Source organism: Ranitomeya variabilis, chromosome 2, assembly GCF_051348905.1.
Source record: "Ranitomeya variabilis isolate aRanVar5 chromosome 2, aRanVar5.hap1, whole genome shotgun sequence".
Classification (NCBI taxonomy): Eukaryota; Metazoa; Chordata; class Amphibia; order Anura; family Dendrobatidae; genus Ranitomeya; species Ranitomeya variabilis.
In genome coordinates this window covers 451,896,108-451,913,495 of record NC_135233.1, presented here as the reverse complement: position 1 = coordinate 451,913,495, position 17,388 = coordinate 451,896,108, and the positions used below count along the sequence as shown (strand labels likewise).

General features: G+C 50.1%; 1 protein-coding gene across 4 annotated transcripts in view; it reads right to left on the bottom strand.

The window, feature by feature from the left end:
- SBF2 (SET binding factor 2) overlaps window positions 1-17,388 on the bottom strand; it is a 245,472-nt gene that overhangs the window by 9,626 nt on the left and 218,458 nt on the right. For 2 of the 4 annotated variants that reach the window (XM_077287271.1, XM_077287274.1), the window contains 8 exons: window positions 16,948-17,016; window positions 11,189-11,373; window positions 6,428-6,604; window positions 5,867-5,968; window positions 5,212-5,397; window positions 2,646-2,772; window positions 833-960; window positions 528-755 (listed from right to left, as the gene is read on the bottom strand). In XM_077287271.1, the coding sequence (XP_077143386.1) occupies window positions 528-755; window positions 833-960; window positions 2,646-2,772; window positions 5,212-5,397; window positions 5,867-5,968; window positions 6,428-6,604; window positions 11,189-11,373; window positions 16,948-17,016 (1,202 nt within the window). The remainder of the gene's footprint in view (window positions 1-527; window positions 756-832; window positions 961-2,645; window positions 2,773-5,211; window positions 5,398-5,866; window positions 5,969-6,427; window positions 6,605-11,188; window positions 11,374-16,947; window positions 17,017-17,388) is intronic. The other 2 variants (XM_077287272.1, XM_077287275.1) reach the window with 1 other exon arrangement.

The following is a 17,388-nucleotide window of genomic DNA, read 5'->3' as shown; positions in this document are numbered from 1 at the left end:
ACCCACAGTTAGCTTTGGTGTTACATAGGACTGCAGGGGACATCTACTACATTAACTATACCCACAGTTAGCTCTGGTGTTACATAGGACTGCAGTTTGTGAGCAGCAATATCCCACGATACGTTGTTTTTTTGGGGGATCACTATTTGTGCGGCTCCCTGGACTAATGAGGTGATCAGGACGGCGCTCTGCACATTCACTACAATACGCCGCTGTGATGCTTTATATTCAGTTACTGTCTGGAGTTTCCTCCAAGACAAAGGTGTAAGGGCCGGACCTGGGAGCGAAGGCTCATGTGACAATGACCCTCAGATTAGGGAACACGAGAAGGAAATTGCTTCCGAGAATTAGATGGAGGCTTAGAGGACACTGGAGGAACGCTTTTGTTCCTTTTCCTGGGATGAAGGAAAAGACACAATATGGGGAGGGAGTCGCACGCTGAGCGGAGGCTGCAGGGTCTCGGCTCCATTCCTAAAGTCGCCTTATTTCTAAAAGAACGGGAAATGGTGTAAATCAGAGGAACTTACTGTCATCAGGTGCGTGATGGCGTCCGGCTGCACTCTGGCCACATCGTCATAACACGGCCACACCACTTTCCTCTTCCCTTGCTGCGATGTCTCCTCCACCTGTTCTTCAGACGTGTGCAGCCGAGACGGGACGGTCGTCCAGTCATAGGAGGGACCCGAGGCCAAGGTCTCCTCCGTGTAATACTCCCACTTCCTCAGGGTGGAGATGTTGGCGCTTGGTTTTAGAGGCTGGAAGAGACAATACAAGGGAGGTTGTAGAGGTGGAGGCCCGAGGACGTGGCAGCTGCCTCGTTTCCTTCTTGTACCTCCACTTCCGTTGGTGCATAGAGATAGTTGAAGAAGACGGGGCTCTTCCTGTGCGTCCGCTCAATGTGTTCCCAGATGCAGATCCCTCTCCTCGTGTGCTTGTCGCCTTTATCCTCAAATAAGGTGCCTGCAACGATAAAAGGTCTCACGGTCAGAGGGAAGACGAGGCTGCAGAAAACACTTATTAACTGTCCGAGCACAAAATTCAGAAACACTCTGCAATAAAAAAAGAAATAAAACACTTTGGTAACTTTCTAGTGACTGGTGCACACAGAAAAAATGGTGTAAACTGCTCCAAATCTGTAGCGTACCGACTTCCCCGTCGCTGCAGCTTAATTATCTGATACAAATTTCTCAAAATTTTCAAGGATTTTTATTTTTTTTAAATTTAGATAAGAGCCGGAGACCAAAGTCTCAAATGTTGCAAATCGGGAGACTAACGCACCACCTGACGAATATTAACGTAGAATTTTGCAGCATTTGTCTTCATTTACGGCAGCAAACGGCAGGATCATTACTGATAAAGTTCACGTCTATTGATAAATATGTATCCAACCAATCATAACGATGCAAGCCATCATGATCATCGTGACTCTGGGGTGGATGTCCAAAAACACACCGTCTTTCTATTCATCAGTCACATTTTGCAGTGTAACCCCCAACGATACCCCGCGCCCCTGACAAGGAGCAGATGTTGAAGGATACCCCACACCTCTGCCAAGGAGCAGACGTTGAAGGATACCCCGCACCCCTGACAAGGAGCAGACGTTGAAGGATACCCCGCACCCCTGACAAAAAGCAGAAGTTGAAGGATACTCCGCACCCCTGACAAGGAGCAGACGTTGAAGGATACCCCGCACCCCTGACAAGGGGCAGACGTTGAAGGATACCCCGCACCCCTGACAAGGAGCAGACGAAGGATACCCCGCACCCCTGACAAGGAGCAGACGTTGAAGGATACCCCGCACCCCTGACAAGGAGCAGACGTTGAAGGATACCCCGCACCTCTGACAAGGGGCAGATGTTGAAGGATACCCCCACCCCTGACAAGGAGCAGACGTTGAAGGATACCCCGCACCCCTGACAAAAAGCAGACGTTGAAGGATACCCTGCACCCTGACAAGGAGCAGACGTTGAAGGATACCCCGCATCCCTGACAAAAAGCAGACGTTGAAGGATACCCCGCACCCTTGACAAGGAGCAGACGTTGAAGGATACCCCGCATCCCTGACAAAAAGCAGACGTTGAAGGATACCCCGCACCCTTGACAAGGAGCAGATGTTGAAGGATACAGCTACAAATCAGTATGGGTACAATTCTTCATTTGTACAAAATCCAAAAATGTTCCTAAATTTTGTCTTTAAACTTTTTTTCCCCAAACATTTTTAGTGCAAAAAGTTGCATGTTCCGCTACAAGGTTGCAAAATTTGCACAAAACTTTCCAACATGGAACAAGCAAAAAAAAAAAAAAAAAAAAAGACAAAAATGCAATAATGAATTGGGCTTTCATTTGTGGATGTGCTTTATACAATAAGCCCGAGTTTGTTTCATTAGTACTCGCCCCTCCCCGGCTATAATCCATGTGTAATGGTGTGTGGTGTCAGAAGCCGCCGGTCCATGGTGCAGGCGATTGCTGCCTCATCAGTGAGTTATAATGGAGAGGACATAAATCCTGGATTCTGCACATTCCTCCCATAGCTCCTCCAGTCATCGACCTTCACTTCCCTAAACATGACTTGCAATTATTGAGGTCCTCTGTGGAATGATGGGAGCTGCGGTGGGAGGGGAAGGATCAGTCCCGCCGCCACATACCGTGCTCCAGCCGCTCGTAGTCAGAGTCCAGCAGGAAGGTCTTGAAGCGATTGGAGACGTGATGAAACGCCAGGAACTTCAGATAGTGACGGTTGAACTCGAACTCTGAGGGATACTGATTGTGTATCTGCAAAACAAAAAAATGGGAGGGTGTCAGGGACAGACGCCACATCGGATCGAGCATGTGGCTACTGAGCCGCCGATGATCACGATGAGTGGAGTGTTGCGCTGCTGAACTGAGCAGAGCTGGATCACCCCTTTAAAACACATACAAGACTGTGTACAGTGACCGTAAACTTGCTTGCAGAAAACAAACTGACATGTAAACTTGCTTACGAGTTTAGCTTGTGCTCAGTGGCTAAAAATCCATTCTAAAATAATCCCGCTTACACTGCTGAGACTTAACTACAACGCAGCAGTGTAGGAGGCAAAGCTAGGCGTGGAACGTGTTTATGGACACTTTTTGGAGTATACTCTCAGGAAGCGTTAGCCTAGCCATGCCACAGTCAGGATAGCTGTCAAGCCGCCGTCTAGCATAAACAGCAATTGCCCCCCCCCCCAAAAAAAATTCACGTCATGTTTTCTTCTGAGGTTTCCTGTACACCTAGAGCATATGCACACACAACGACTAGACGGACAGACCGTTGGCCTCCACCTGGTAAATGGAGGCCTATGGAAATGTTAGGGTGAATGGGGTCATATTGAGACCAGTATGGTCCTGTGACATGCAAATCGCAAATTGTCAAAACCAGTTGGTTTGGTTCACTCTGCCGAGTGCTCCTGTGTATTATATGAGGGCCACTGCCGGACATCTGGGGGAACAAAAGAATCGGTCGTCGGAAATCGTACATGCTGGATTCTTATATCCCCCCCCAAAAAAATAGTCCAGGGCCCTGGTACACATTAGACTGTTGGCCGAACCCATCGATATCGGCAGGTTGGGCTGACATTAGTCTTATGTGTTCGGGGGAGCTTTAGTTATGCCATAATGTTTCCCGAGTGCCGGCTCACAAAACCCAGAAGCGTTCAAACAGTGACATTGCTGGACAGTTTTATCCTCCGTGCTCGCAGACGTTATTCTTAGAAGAAAATAGTCACACAATGGAGAATTTTACTTGTTTCTCGATTCAGCTGACACCTGGAAAATTTGGCATAAACAAGTCTGCGAGCTGCTCTCTCCTGGGAGACGGCGTGTTGTTTAATGGCGTGACAGGTGCGTGTGCAGGGGGCAAACGTGACTAACACTCCAGGAAGGAAGTCACGGACAGTTCTACTTCCTCATCCAATCACAGATCGCCATTCCCCTTTTATGCACCTGACTTTTGCAGCAGCTACTTGGCATTGAGTGCTACCGGACCTTATAATCAGATTTGACCAACACTGCTGCTTACATACAACTCCTTCACCCTGGGCTGACAACTGGGAGCAACAGTTTGCACTGTACTGTAGAAGATCTGGGTCCTGATCACTGTTAGCAAGCAGTTGCTGGGATTCTGGAGGCTTTGTGACACCTGTGGATTGTCAGAGATTATAAACAGTGATCTATTATAGGAGATTACATGCCGGAGCGGCTCACGGCGGTCCTGGCAGGGATAATTTTAACTCGGCGTTGGCGGGAGGACAAGTTTTCATAACCCTAGAGATAAAACGAGGATCTGTCATCAGCCGTCTGCAGGCGCTGCCAGGAGAAGCAGAACGTATGGATGTGTACATAGTAACCAGACGCCAATAATCAGGTCCTCATGTGCCAGGATACGGTGGTCTGTGTGTGATGATGAGGAGCAAATTAAAAGAGCAACAAGCCTGTATATGGAGACCGGTGAGCGCTGAGAGATGAGGTCTGTGGTGCGGATTTTACTTGTGGATTTCTAAACTAAAATCTGCAACATTTCTGCATCTAAAATCCACAACATTTCTGCATCTAAAATCCACAACATTTCTGCATCTAAAATCCACAACATTTCTGCATCTAAAATCCACAACATTTCTGCATCTAAAATCCGCCCATTTGTTCATAATTATTCTTGCATTTTTATGTGCATTTTTTTTTGCATAAAATGCACCGAAACAATGTCAGATCAGCATGATAACTTGTGATTTTAGGGTCCCTAAATGAAACACACGGGTAAAATAATCACCAAAAAGGAGCGTCTCCGGACCAGAAATTGACATTCTGCAAATTTAAGAAACGCAACAAAAAGCCAATTTCTGCATGGATTCCGTACAAACCAGAAATCACCATATGCAGGTGAACCAAATAGGCAACGTATGAAGCCAGCCTATAACTTTGTAGTGGCAGAATTGTAAATGCAGTTTTGGATGTGACTAGAGACATACTATACCTGGAAATTTGTAAAAACAAAGTTAACGGGGTTTTTACACCTTGCTGCAGATCAGTTCTTATAAGGCACATTGTACGGAGCTGCACCGGTTACATTTGGCCATTGCTGATCGAGGGGGTGCCGGGGGTCCGACCTCCACCAATCTGATATTGATGACCTCTCCACAAAACCCAGCATCGTGTCGACAGCCATTCCTGCAATAAAAAGTTCCAAAAAACTCTCACCTGATGGACACAGTCCAGGAACTGTAGGAAGATGGGCACGAATCCGCTGCCTTGGCTGCTGAGCGACAGGTTGGAGCGCTGGCTGAATTTATGGCCGAAAGAAAGCCATTCCTTCTCTATCAACATGCGGAAGCCATCGAGGGTGCGGTAAAAGGGGTCTCCGAGGAGTTGCACCAGAGAGATGATCTGCAGGATGAAGCCTACAATAAACAGCAATTCTGGGCAGACTCGTCCTCTTCTATCAAATTATCACCCCCCGCCACTTCTCAGCTAAAACAGCTCCTTGGAAAGCTGGGTAGTAAGACAAATGGCTTCCACAGGGGTCACAACACGGCTTTCCTAGATCCTTGAGTGGTAAATCTGCCGACCTGCTTCTGTATTAATGACATATTGGTACTAAGGTCCCAAAAAAGTTCAGCAGAAACCCCTACTGGAGCTGTACCAGAGACCACAATGGTTGTTACCCAGCTTTCCTAGAAAAAAAACATTTTTTATTCCTTTTGTTTTAGTTATATTGGTTCCTTGGGAAAAGCTGTGTGACAACCCAAACATCTGCCATGATGGAGGCACTGACACTGGTAACGCCCATAATCCTATTTAACTCGTCATATTAGTGACCCCTTCCTCCGGTTTGGGGGGAGTCAGATGGGTTTACCTGGGTGGTGATGTCCCATCCGTCCTCCAGACTGACCATCACGGAGGAGCCGCATTCCAGGAGCTCGGATATGATGACCGACAACTGGATTATTCTGTGTATCTGTGGAATAGACGCACAGCACGTGAGCAAAATGCCAATAATCCGCCATGAGATGGGCCCGGTGTATGCCGGATCAGAGGATGGCTGTAGAAAAGTATATGCATGAAATCTGCTGCTCTCCTGGGATAAGGGGATTACAGGTGCAGCAGGGGAGGATGGAGAGGAGGGTCTGCCGGAGACATGGTGGAGAGGGGATTAGATGAAAAATGTAGGAAGGTGCGGCAGGGTGGGCAGTTTACCTGCACAGAGTATTTAAGTACATTAGTCACGACACCTTGCTCCTGGATGTATCCAGGAGATCAGAATATAGCATGAACTTCACTATGAGTCTTCCAGCAAGTCTCCAGTTATGAGAGCAGAGATGTAGGAGTATAAAGCATGGTGGACAGCTGACATATAGGTAATAAAGGCACGGTACTGTACTCCATTCAGGAGATCTGAAGAAAGCATGAAAATCACCTGCAGGAACCACTCAGAGTCTCCCAGTGACTTGAAAAAAGTGGCATCAGAGTCCCCGGGCACGCTGCTGGGCACACAGGCTCTCATCAACTTCTTAAAACTTGCTTTCACTTGACGGTTGTCACCAAACTCGACGGGAACAAACTCACAATTCAGAGCGAAGTCGAACTTAAAGCCCTGATGGAAAAAGTGCAGATATTCATTATACAGAATATTATTATTATTTCTTATTGTTGTTAATTATGCAATTGTTGCAATATTAATTTTAAAATCAATATTATTGTGCGCGCACTAGTTTATTATAGGCACATGTGACTTATGCGGAACACCACATTTTCTTCATATATTTTCATCATTCACACATTAGTCCTGATTGCGGTTCATTTTATTCCCCTCACTGTCCCGTCCGATTAATCTTGTTTTTTCACTGTTTTTTCATTGTTGCTTACGCTCTTACCATCTTCTTTCATATGTACATCCATGTTTGTGGACCGTCGCTGTGCGCGTGTGCAGCCTGCGTCACGGGATGTGTGTATCCTGCGTCTTTGTTGCCTTGGTAGCGATCTTACTGCTGCCGGGTCATGTGACGCGGGCGCTGCACACTTCCGGGTCCTCCTGGCGGCGCATGCGCCATCGAGCGTCTGTTCCGTTCATTGGCGTGCATTACCTGTATATATATATGCCCTCCGGTTCCTCCTGCACACCACCCCGACGAAGGGTTATATCCGAAACGCGCGTCGGGGTGCGCTGTGCTTGGAGGAACGGACCCTTGAAGGTAGTGACCACTCATGTACTGATATATATATATACATATTTTTACTTGGAACCTGGCGGCCTTTACATGTGCTGTGAGCACATAGTATTCAATCTATGCAAACGCAGCCATTCAGTATTTAACCTATGTGAATTCAGCCAATCATAGGAGTCTGTGGCACACATATATACATAGAGAGATATATTGTTCTGCACTGAGGCACTTTTTTGTGGTATTTTACACATATATACACTCACCGGCCACTTTATTAGGTACACCATGCTAGTAACGGGTTGGACCCCCTTTTGCCTTCAGAACTGCCTCAATTCTTCGTGGCATAGATTCAACAAGGTGCTGGAAGCATTCCTCAGAGATTTTGGTCCATATTGACATGATGGCATCACACAGTTGCCGCAGATTTGTCGGCTGCACATCCCAAAGATGCTCCATACAAGGCAGGATGGATCCATGCTTTCATGTTGTTTACGCCAAATTCTGACCCTACCATCCGAATGTCGCAGCAGAAATCGAGACTCATCAGACCAAGCAACGTTTTTCCAATCTTCTACTGTCCAATTTCGGTGAGCTTGTACAAATTGTAGCCTCAGTTTCCTGTTCTTAGCTGAAAGGAGTGGTACCCGGTGTGGTCTTCTGCTGCTGTAGCCCATCTGCCTCAAAGTTCGACGCACTGTGCGTTCAGAGATGCTCTTAGGCCTACCTTGGTTGTAACGGGTGGCGATTTGAGTCACTGTTGCCTTTCTATCAGCTCGAACCAGTCTGCCCGTTCTCCTCTGACCTCTGGCATCAACAAGGCATTTCCGCCCACAGAACTGCCGCTCACTGGATTTTTTTTCTTTTTCGGACCATTCTCTGTAAACCCTAGAGATGGTTGTGCGTGAAAATCCCAGTAGATCAGCAGTTTCTGAAATACTCAGACCAGCCCTTCTGGCACCAACAACCATGCCACGTTCAAAGGCGCTCAAATCACCTTTCTTCCCCATACTGATGCTCGGTTTGAACTGCAGGAGATTGTCTTGACCATGTCTACATGCCTAAATGCACTGAGTTGCCGCCATGTGATTGGCTGAATAGAAATTAAGTGTTAACAAGAAGTTGGACAGGTGTACCTAATAAAGTGGCCAGTGAGTGTATATGTTTTAGTGTATATATCTTTGGTATCTTATTTTTATCACTCGATCACGTCATACATTTATACATTTTTTATCTGTATTCATATATATTTTTTCATATTATATTTTATACTGAGTTTACACTAATTTACACTAATGTTTGCTTACACACATATATGTCTTGGAGTGTATAGTAATATATTTTTTCATCACAGTTTTGGCTGTTTATTTGTATTTATACATATATATGTGTCTCTATATGCATGTTTGCACGCCATGTGGTCCAAGTGATTAATTGGTCTGTTATTATATACCGTAATTGTTTTTAAATTTCCCCTTCTCTTGTGTCCATGCGCTATTGTGCTATATTTATTAGAATATATCTTTTATATATATATATATATATATATATAAATGTTATTTTATAGCACATATCTATCATTTCTCCAAAAACAGGAACACTTTGTAGTGCCACTTTTTTACCAGTTATATTTAATAAAGATATATTCCTTCTCATAATACTTGCCTTTTTCATTTTTTTATATAATATATAATTTTTGAATTCCATATATTTGGTTCTTTGTGTTTTATTCAGAATTCCGAATGGTCTGCCATTCATGATGTATAGCGGCCATATTTAACTTTGATATTTATTTTTATAATATATTGTATTGAATTTTAATTGTCTTGTTATTGTTAAATATTTGGTTTGCTATTTTGTTCATTATACAGAAGGGGCAGCTTCACACTGCATCACCCCCTGCAACCCATTACGCCGCCCTGCAACGCACCACGCCGCCCTGCAACACACCACGCCGCCCTGCAACACACCACGCCGCCCTGCAACACACTACACCACCACGCAACACATTCCACCACCCTGCAACACATTCCACCACCCTGCAACACATTACACCACCACGCAACACATTCCACCGCCATGCAAGACTGTGCAACCCTACAACATCCCGCATCATGCAGTTCCACCCTGCAACACTGTGCCACCCTACATCATGAAGCACCACCCTGCAAACCCTACATCATGCAGCGCCAACCTACAACACAGCGCATCTTGCAGTGCCACCGGCAACACTGCTAGATACAGATTGGGATAATTGTGGTAAATTTCTGCGCTGCTGAATCACTTGAATTCCAGAATTATTAGTACATGTGGCTGTGTCATCAGGAAACACCACAGGAACACCCCGCATCATGCAGCGCCACTCTGCAACCGTACAATACCCTGCATCATGCAGCGCCACCCTACAACACCGCGCATCCTGCAGTGCTGCCCTGCCCCACTGTGCAACCCTACAACACCCTGCATCATGCAGTGCCACTCTGCAACCCTGTGCCACCCCTGCAACATTATGCATCTGCAGGCACCATGCGGAGACCTATGGCGAATCAGCTAATGGTCTCGTGCATCCTGACAATTCTGCAATTCCCACTTTGCGAAGTATCTAAGTTACATCACCTCTTCCACTCTAGTCACATCTAAAGCTAAACCCATATCTCTGCTGATCAGCGAAGAGCAGAGGAAAGTCAGACCGAAGCTGCTCTAGGACAAGACAACAGAGCATCAATTTGAAAACAGCTTTGGATGCTAATAAAGAAAATTACTTGAAGCACCTAAAAAAGACCAAAAGCCAATGAGCAGCCCTCCGCCACATCGAGAGCCGCCATCTTTATCATTCATGAGTGGTGTGTACATAGGAAGCTGCTTCCTGACCTATAAATTGTCGCTGCCGAGCTGCAGACCTGGTATGTAAAGCAAATCTACAAGATAAATGATGGCTGTCGGAGCGGATGCAGTCTCCATAACAAACATACAGTGCAGGGATCGCCACTTAATAAATGTCAGTAAGGTGCCAGAAAGGCAGCAGGGCCAGAGATGCTTCACATAACTGCACCATAAACGACAGGCGGTATAACGCACAGGTCGCTGCCAGGAGCGGCACTGGGAGTGATCACTGGATCGCCGGTCGCCTGGAGATTATAGCCTTGTTTATTATAATACAGCGAGATAATGGAATTACTCTTATGAAGCGGACGAGACCCCCTATAGAGCCACCGCTGACCCCAGATTACAGAACTAAATCCAAATCCTGGTCTCTCCAGGATTTCGACAACTGTCACCATTCATTGATCTTGGAAATGACGATTCTATTACAAAGGATCACTTTTATAAGACCGAGGGAGCTGTCCACCTCTAGGCTGAGCGGCCACCGGTGGGTGACCTCCTTCCCTTCTAAAAAGGGGAAAGGACATCGGGCTCCACTTGGAGAAAGTTTCGATTTTAGGAGTTTCTGCTGATGATGTTCTTGGACCGAGGCCATAAAATGAAAGTGATAGGAAGAATGTCACACGATGAGGAGCAACGTCCTGCAGGCACGGCGGGTTAAGAATATGGGTCGTGGGATCATCCAGTTGTGTATGTAAGCGGAGGCCGATGGTACTGAGCGCTGGTCGCCGCTGCTATGTGGGGAATGTGCTGATAAGGTCTAGTGCAGGGGCCGCGACACCCTACAGCTCCGCCAGAGAGGACACGGCTCTACGTACTAACAAGCTGGCGGGGTGTCCAATATTCAACTGGGAATACGCTGTACGCCTCTGCTGGATGACAACTAATAACGGCACCACAATAGTGACAAAACGGGGTGTCAGCCAGCTAACCAAGGGTAACATACAAATCTTCACGGTTATGTAGTTGTAACTTCTCCTTTCCTTAAGATTCTCCATTCTTTACACTGCAGGCAAAATAGACAATGCAAAATCTATGCGACCCAACATTCACCCCATGTGGATAATACTGCAGCAGCTGCGCTCTATGCACACAGCGATCGGGTGCCATTATATTCAGTGATCGCTTCTTACCCTCAGCTGAGATTTCTCTCCAAAGATATACAGGGCAGCCTGGCGTTTCAACAGCTGGTTCTGCAGGGCGGTGTGGTCCGTGTAAGACGGGGTGTGATCCTTTCCCGCAAGCCGAGCGCCAACATCCACCAGTGGTGTTTGGGTGGTGATAAGGCGGTTGCTGGAGCGCAGACTGGCCCAAACACCTGGACACAAGAGGATGAATGAGTGAACGGCAATAGCAAGAATCATTTGTAGACGGAGGCCAGCCAGACAGCGGGGAGCAATGCCACCCTGGTAGTAATGTCTGGCAGGCAGGGCTACACATTGGATCCAGAGCAATGCCAGGCAGCCGGAGGGGAGCGATGGCAGCCAGGCAGCCGGAGGGGAGCGATGGCAGCCAGGCAGCCGGAGGGGAGCGATGGCAGCCAGGCAGCCGGAGGGGAGCGATGGCAGCCAGGCAGCCGGAGGGGAGCGATGGCAGCCAGGCAGCCGGAGGGGAGCGATGGCAGCCAGGCAGCCGGAGGGGAGCGATGGCAGCCAGGCAGCCGGAGGGGAGCGATGGCAGCCAGGCAGCCGGAGGGGAGCAATGGCAGCCAGGCAGCCGGAGGGGAGCAATGGCAGCCAGGCAGCCGGAGGGGAGCAATGGCAGCCAGGCAGCCGGAGGGGAGCAATGGCAGCCAGGCAGCCGGAGGGGAGCAATGGCAGCCAGGCAGCCGGAGGGGAGCAATGGCAGCCAGGCAGCCGGAGGGGAGCAATGGCAGCCAGGCAGCCGGAGGGGAGCAATGGCAGCCAGGCAGCCGGAGGGGAGCAATGGCAGCCAGGCAGCCGGAGGGGAGCAATGGCAGCCAGGCAGCCGGAGGGGAGCAATGGCAGCCAGGCAGCCGGAGGGGAGCAATGGCAGCCAGGCAGCCGGAGGGGAGCAATGGCAGCCAGGCAGCCGGAGGGGAGCAATGGCAGCCAGGCAGCCGGAGGGGAGCAATGGCAGCCAGGCAGCCGGAGGGGAGCAATGGCAGCCAGGCAGCCGGAGGGGAGCAATGGCAGCCAGGCAGCCGGAGGGGAGCAATGGCAGCCAGGCAGCCGGAGGGGAGCGATGGCAGCCAGGCAGCCGGAGGGGAGCGATGGCAGCCAGGCAGCCGGAGGGGAGCGATGGCAGCCAGGCAGCCGGAGGGGAGCGATGGCAGCCAGGCAGCCGGAGGGGAGCGATGGCAGCCAGGCAGCCGGAGGGGAGCGATGGCAGCCAGGCAGCCGGAGGGGAGCGATGGCAGCCAGGCAGCCGGAGGGGAGCGATGGCAGCCAGGCAGCCGGAGGGGAGCGATGGCAGCCAGGCAGCCGGAGGGGAGCGATGGCAGCCAGGCAGCCGGAGGGGAGCGATGGCAGCCAGGCAGCCGGAGGGGAGCAATGGCAGCCAGGCAGCCGGAGGGGAGCAATGGCAGCCAGGCAGCCGGAGGGGAGCAATGGCAGCCAGGCAGCCGGAGGGGAGCAATGGCAGCCAGGCAGCCGGAGGGGAGCAATGGCAGCCAGGCAGCCGGAGGGGAGCAATGGCAGCCAGGCAGCCGGAGGGGAGCAATGGCAGCCAGGCAGCCGGAGGGGAGCAATGGCAGCCAGGCAGCCGGAGGGGAGCAATGGCAGCCAGGCAGCCGGAGGGGAGCAATGGCAGCCAGGCAGCCGGAGGGGAGCAATGGCAGCCAGGCAGCCGGAGGGGAGCAATGGCAGCCAGGCAGCCGGAGGGGAGCAATGGCAGCCAGGCAGCCGGAGGGGAGCAATGGCAGCCAGGCAGCCGGAGGGGAGCAATGGCAGCCAGGCAGCCGGAGGGGAGCAATGGCAGCCAGGCAGCCGGAGGGGAGCAATGGCAGCCAGGCAGCCGGAGGGGAGCAATGGCAGCCAGGCAGCCGGAGGGGAGCAATGGCAGCCAGGCAGCCGGAGGGGAGCAATGGCAGCCAGGCAGCCGGAGGGGAGCAATGGCAGCCAGGCAGCCGGAGGGGAGCAATGGCAGCCAGGCAGCCGGAGGGGAGCAATGGCAGCCAGGCAGCCGGAGGGGAGCAATGGCAGCCAGGCAGCCGGAGGGGAGCAATGGCAGCCAGGCAGCCGGAGGGGAGCAATGGCAGCCAGGCAGCCGGAGGGGAGCAATGGCAGCCAGGCAGCCGGAGGGGAGCAATGGCAGCCAGGCAGCCGGAGGGGAGCAATGGCAGCCAGGCAGCCGGAGGGGAGCAATGGCAGCCAGGCAGCCGGAGGGGAGCAATGGCAGCCAGGCAGCCGGAGGGGAGCAATGGCAGCCAGGCAGCCGGAGGGGAGCAATGGCAGCCAGGCAGCCGGAGGGGAGCAATGGCAGCCAGGCAGCCGGAGGGGAGCAATGGCAGCCAGGCAGCCGGAGGGGAGCGACGGCAGCCGGAGGGGAGCGACGGCAGCCGGAGGGGAGCGATGGCAGCCGGAGGGGAGCGATGGCAGCCGGAGGGGAGCGATGGCAGCCAGGCAGCCGGAGGGGAGCGATGGCAGCCAGGCAGCCGGAGGGGAGCGATGGCAGCCAGGCAGCCGGAGGGGAGCGATGGCAGCCGGAGGGGAGCGATGGCAGCCGGAGGGGAGCGATGGCAGCCAGGCAGCCGGAGGGGAGCGATGGCAGCCAGGCAGCCGGAGGGGAGCGATGGCAGCCAGGCAGCCGGAGGGGAGAGGAGGCAGCTGGAGGGGAGTGATGGCAGCCAGAGGGGAGTGATGGCAGCCAGAGGGGAGTGATGGCAGCCAGGCAGCGGGAGGAGAGAGGAGGCAGCTGGAGGGGAGTGATGGCAGCCAGAGGGGAGTGATGGCACCCAGGTAGCCGGAGGGGAGCGATGGCAGCCAGGCAGCCGGAGGGGAGCGATGGCAGCCAGGCAGCCGGAGGGGAGCGATGGCAGCCAGGGAGCGGGAGGAGAGAGGCGGCAGCCAGGGAGCGGGAGGAGAGAGGCGGCAGCCAGGCAGCCGAAGGGGAGCGATGGCAGCCAGGCAGCCGGAGGAGAGCGATGGCAGCCAGGCAGCCGGAGGAGAGCGATGGCAGCCGGAGGGGAGTGATGGCAGCCAGGCAGCGGGAGGGGGAGAGAGGCGGCAGCTGGAGGGGAGCGATGGCAGCCTGAGGGGAGCGATGGCAGCCAGGCAGCCGGAGGGGAGCGATGGCAGCCAGGCAGCCGGAGGGGAGCGATGGCAGCCAGGCAGCCAGAGGGGAGCGATGGCAGCCAGGCAGCCAGAGGGGAGCGATGGCAGCCAGGCAGCCAGAGGGGAGCGATGGCAGCCAGGTAGCCGGAGGGGAGCGATGGCAGCCAGGCAGCCTGAGGGGAGCGATGGCAGCCAGGCGGTCGGAGGGGAGTGATGGCAGCAAGAGAACCAGAGCACTGACAGTTAGTGCTAAGTAAAAGAAAGCCAACAGCAATGTCAGTGAGAGCTGGTGAAGAGGGACACCGTAGGTAGATACACACTCACAGCACGCCTCTAAATAAATATATGTCATTTTATTTGGGCCCCCTGTGTATGTGCCAATGAAAGTCTCTGTTTTTGGGTTTAGAGCAATATGGCCACTTTTCAGGTCAAAACTTGTCAGTTCGGTAGTGATATTTAGGGCTATGGAGATGTTGTGTGACAACCTTTCAGCATCTGTGGCCATGGCCTTCTCAGAGGATTACTTGAGGGATTCCACTTAGGCTCTATTCATAACCCCAAATACATTAATGGGGTGACCATCAATCCCCCATGGTAGAACCGACCTCAAAATATGATTTAATGGATATAACAATTCTGCCCTGGAGGTTATTGTGCATACAGTGGCCGTAAATTGCCACTTAGTGTGAGGCACAAGTAACAAGGGCCATTGTACACTGTGTGCAGAATTATTAGGCAAGTTGTATTATAGAGGATTATTTTTATTATTGATCAACAACTATGATCTCAATCAACCAAAAAGACTCATAAATATCAAAGTTTAATACTTTTGGAAGTTGGAGTGTTTTTTTTTTTTTTTAGATTTGGCTATCTTAGGAGGATATCTGTTTGTGCAGGTAACTATTACTGTGCAGAATTATTAGGCAACTTAATAAAAACCAAATATATTCCCATTTCACTTGTTTATTTTCACCAGGTAAACCAATATAACTGCACAAAATTTAGAAATAAACATTTCTGACATGCAAAAACAAAACCCCCAAAAATTAGTGACCAATATAGCCACCTTTCTTTATGATGACACTCAACAGCCTTCCATCCATAGATTCTGTCAGTTGCTTGATCTGTTTACGATCAACATTGCGTGCAGCAGCCACCACAGCCTCCCAGACGCTGTTCCGAGAGGTGGACTGTTTTCCCTCCCTGTAGATCTCACATTTTATGAGGGACCACAGGTTCTCTATGGGGTTCAGATCAGGTGAACAAGGGGGCCATGTCATTATTTTTTCTCCTTTGAGACCTTTATTGGCCAGCCACGCTGGCCAGTAAAGGATGGAGGCAGATGGAGGGATCTGATGGAGCATTGTCCTGCATGAAAATCATGCTTTTCTTGAACGCTACAGACTTCTTCCTGTACCACTGCTTGAAGAAGTTGTCTTCCAGAAACTGGCAGTAGGTCTGGGAGTTGAGCTTCACTACATCCTCAACCCGAAAAGGTCCCACAAGTTCATCTTTGATGATACCAGCCCATACCAGTACCCCACCTCCACCTTGCTGGCGTCTGAGTCAGAGTGGAGCTCTCTGCCCTTTACTGATCCAGCCTCTGGCACCTCAAGAGTCACTCTCATTTCATCAGTCCATAAAACCTTTGAAAAGTCAGTCTTGACGTTTGATCTTATGTTTCTTGTTCAAAGGTGGTTGTTTTTCAGCCTTCCTTACCTTGGCCATGTCCCCGAGTATCGCACACCTTGTGCTTTTTGTTACTCCAGTAACGATGCAGCTCTGAAATATGGAAAAACTGGTGGCAAAAGGCATCTTGGCAGCTTCACGCTTGATTTTCCTCAATTCATGGGCAGTTATTTTGCGCCTTTTTTGCCCAACACGCTTCTTGCGACCCTGTTGGCTATTTGCCATGAAACGCTTGATTGTTCAGTGATCACGCTTCAAAAGTTTGGCAATTTCAAGACTGCTGCATCCCTCTACAAGACATTAACAATTTTGGACTTTTCAGAGCCCGTCAAGTCTTTCTTCTGACCCATTTTGCCAAAGGAAAGGAAGTTGCCTAATGACATCAACACCCTATATAAGGTGTGCTTAATTATTAGACAACATCCCTCCTTATTACAGAGATGCACATCACCTGATTTACTTAATTGGTAGTTGGCTCTCAAGCCTGAACAGCTTGGAGTAGAACAACATGTATAAAAATTACCATGTGATCAAAATACAACTTGCCTAACAATTCTGCACACAGTATATGTTTCTAAGTGCTTTTGATCACTCCTACATCAACCACTGTGCAGAGCGAATGGTGGGGGGGCGAAGAGGAGTCTAAAAAAGTGTCATTATTTTGGTGCAGACTATAAGAGGTACATGTACATCAACAAAGAGGGGATTATTGAAGAAAAATCATGTAGCTGGGCCGGTGAGTTGGTGACAAATTTTGCAAAATTCACTCCGTTTTGCAAACTTGTGAACCAATGACACAGTCGATAAATCTCCCCTGATCCTGTGCTCGGCTTCCCTCCCGTTATCTGTGGCTGCTTCGGGCATTACATTAGGATGATATGTCATAGGATGGGGGGAGGGGGTCCTAAATGTGATGAAGGTGATGATGATGAAGGGGACTGGCTGTGACCGCCAAGGGGCAGAGGTACCTGTATTCTGTATCCTTTCCTTAGCTGTGAGAGGAGTCTGTGAGAAGAGCTTATCCCTGTACCCCAGAACTTGTCAGAAAAAGGAAGAAAGAAAGCAAGAAAGTTACAGATTAGAGCAGATCACACAGAAGAACCATAAGGACAAAGACCACGGCAAGCCAAGGAGCTGCAGACAGCAGAAAAAAATCAACGAAAAACATCAAATATTAAAAATATATATAAAAGGGAAAAATTAGTCATTTAATTCACATTAAGGATTAGTAATTCTATTACTGGGACAATTGTTACCAACCAGAAAAGTAAAATAAATATTAATAACAAGTGCTAAAAACAATCTGGGGTAACAATAATATTAACACTCTGCGGTTTATTTTATTAAACTTTTAAAACTGTAAAGTTTTTGTTTCTATTTTATTCATCTGCGTTTTAGTCTTGAATAAT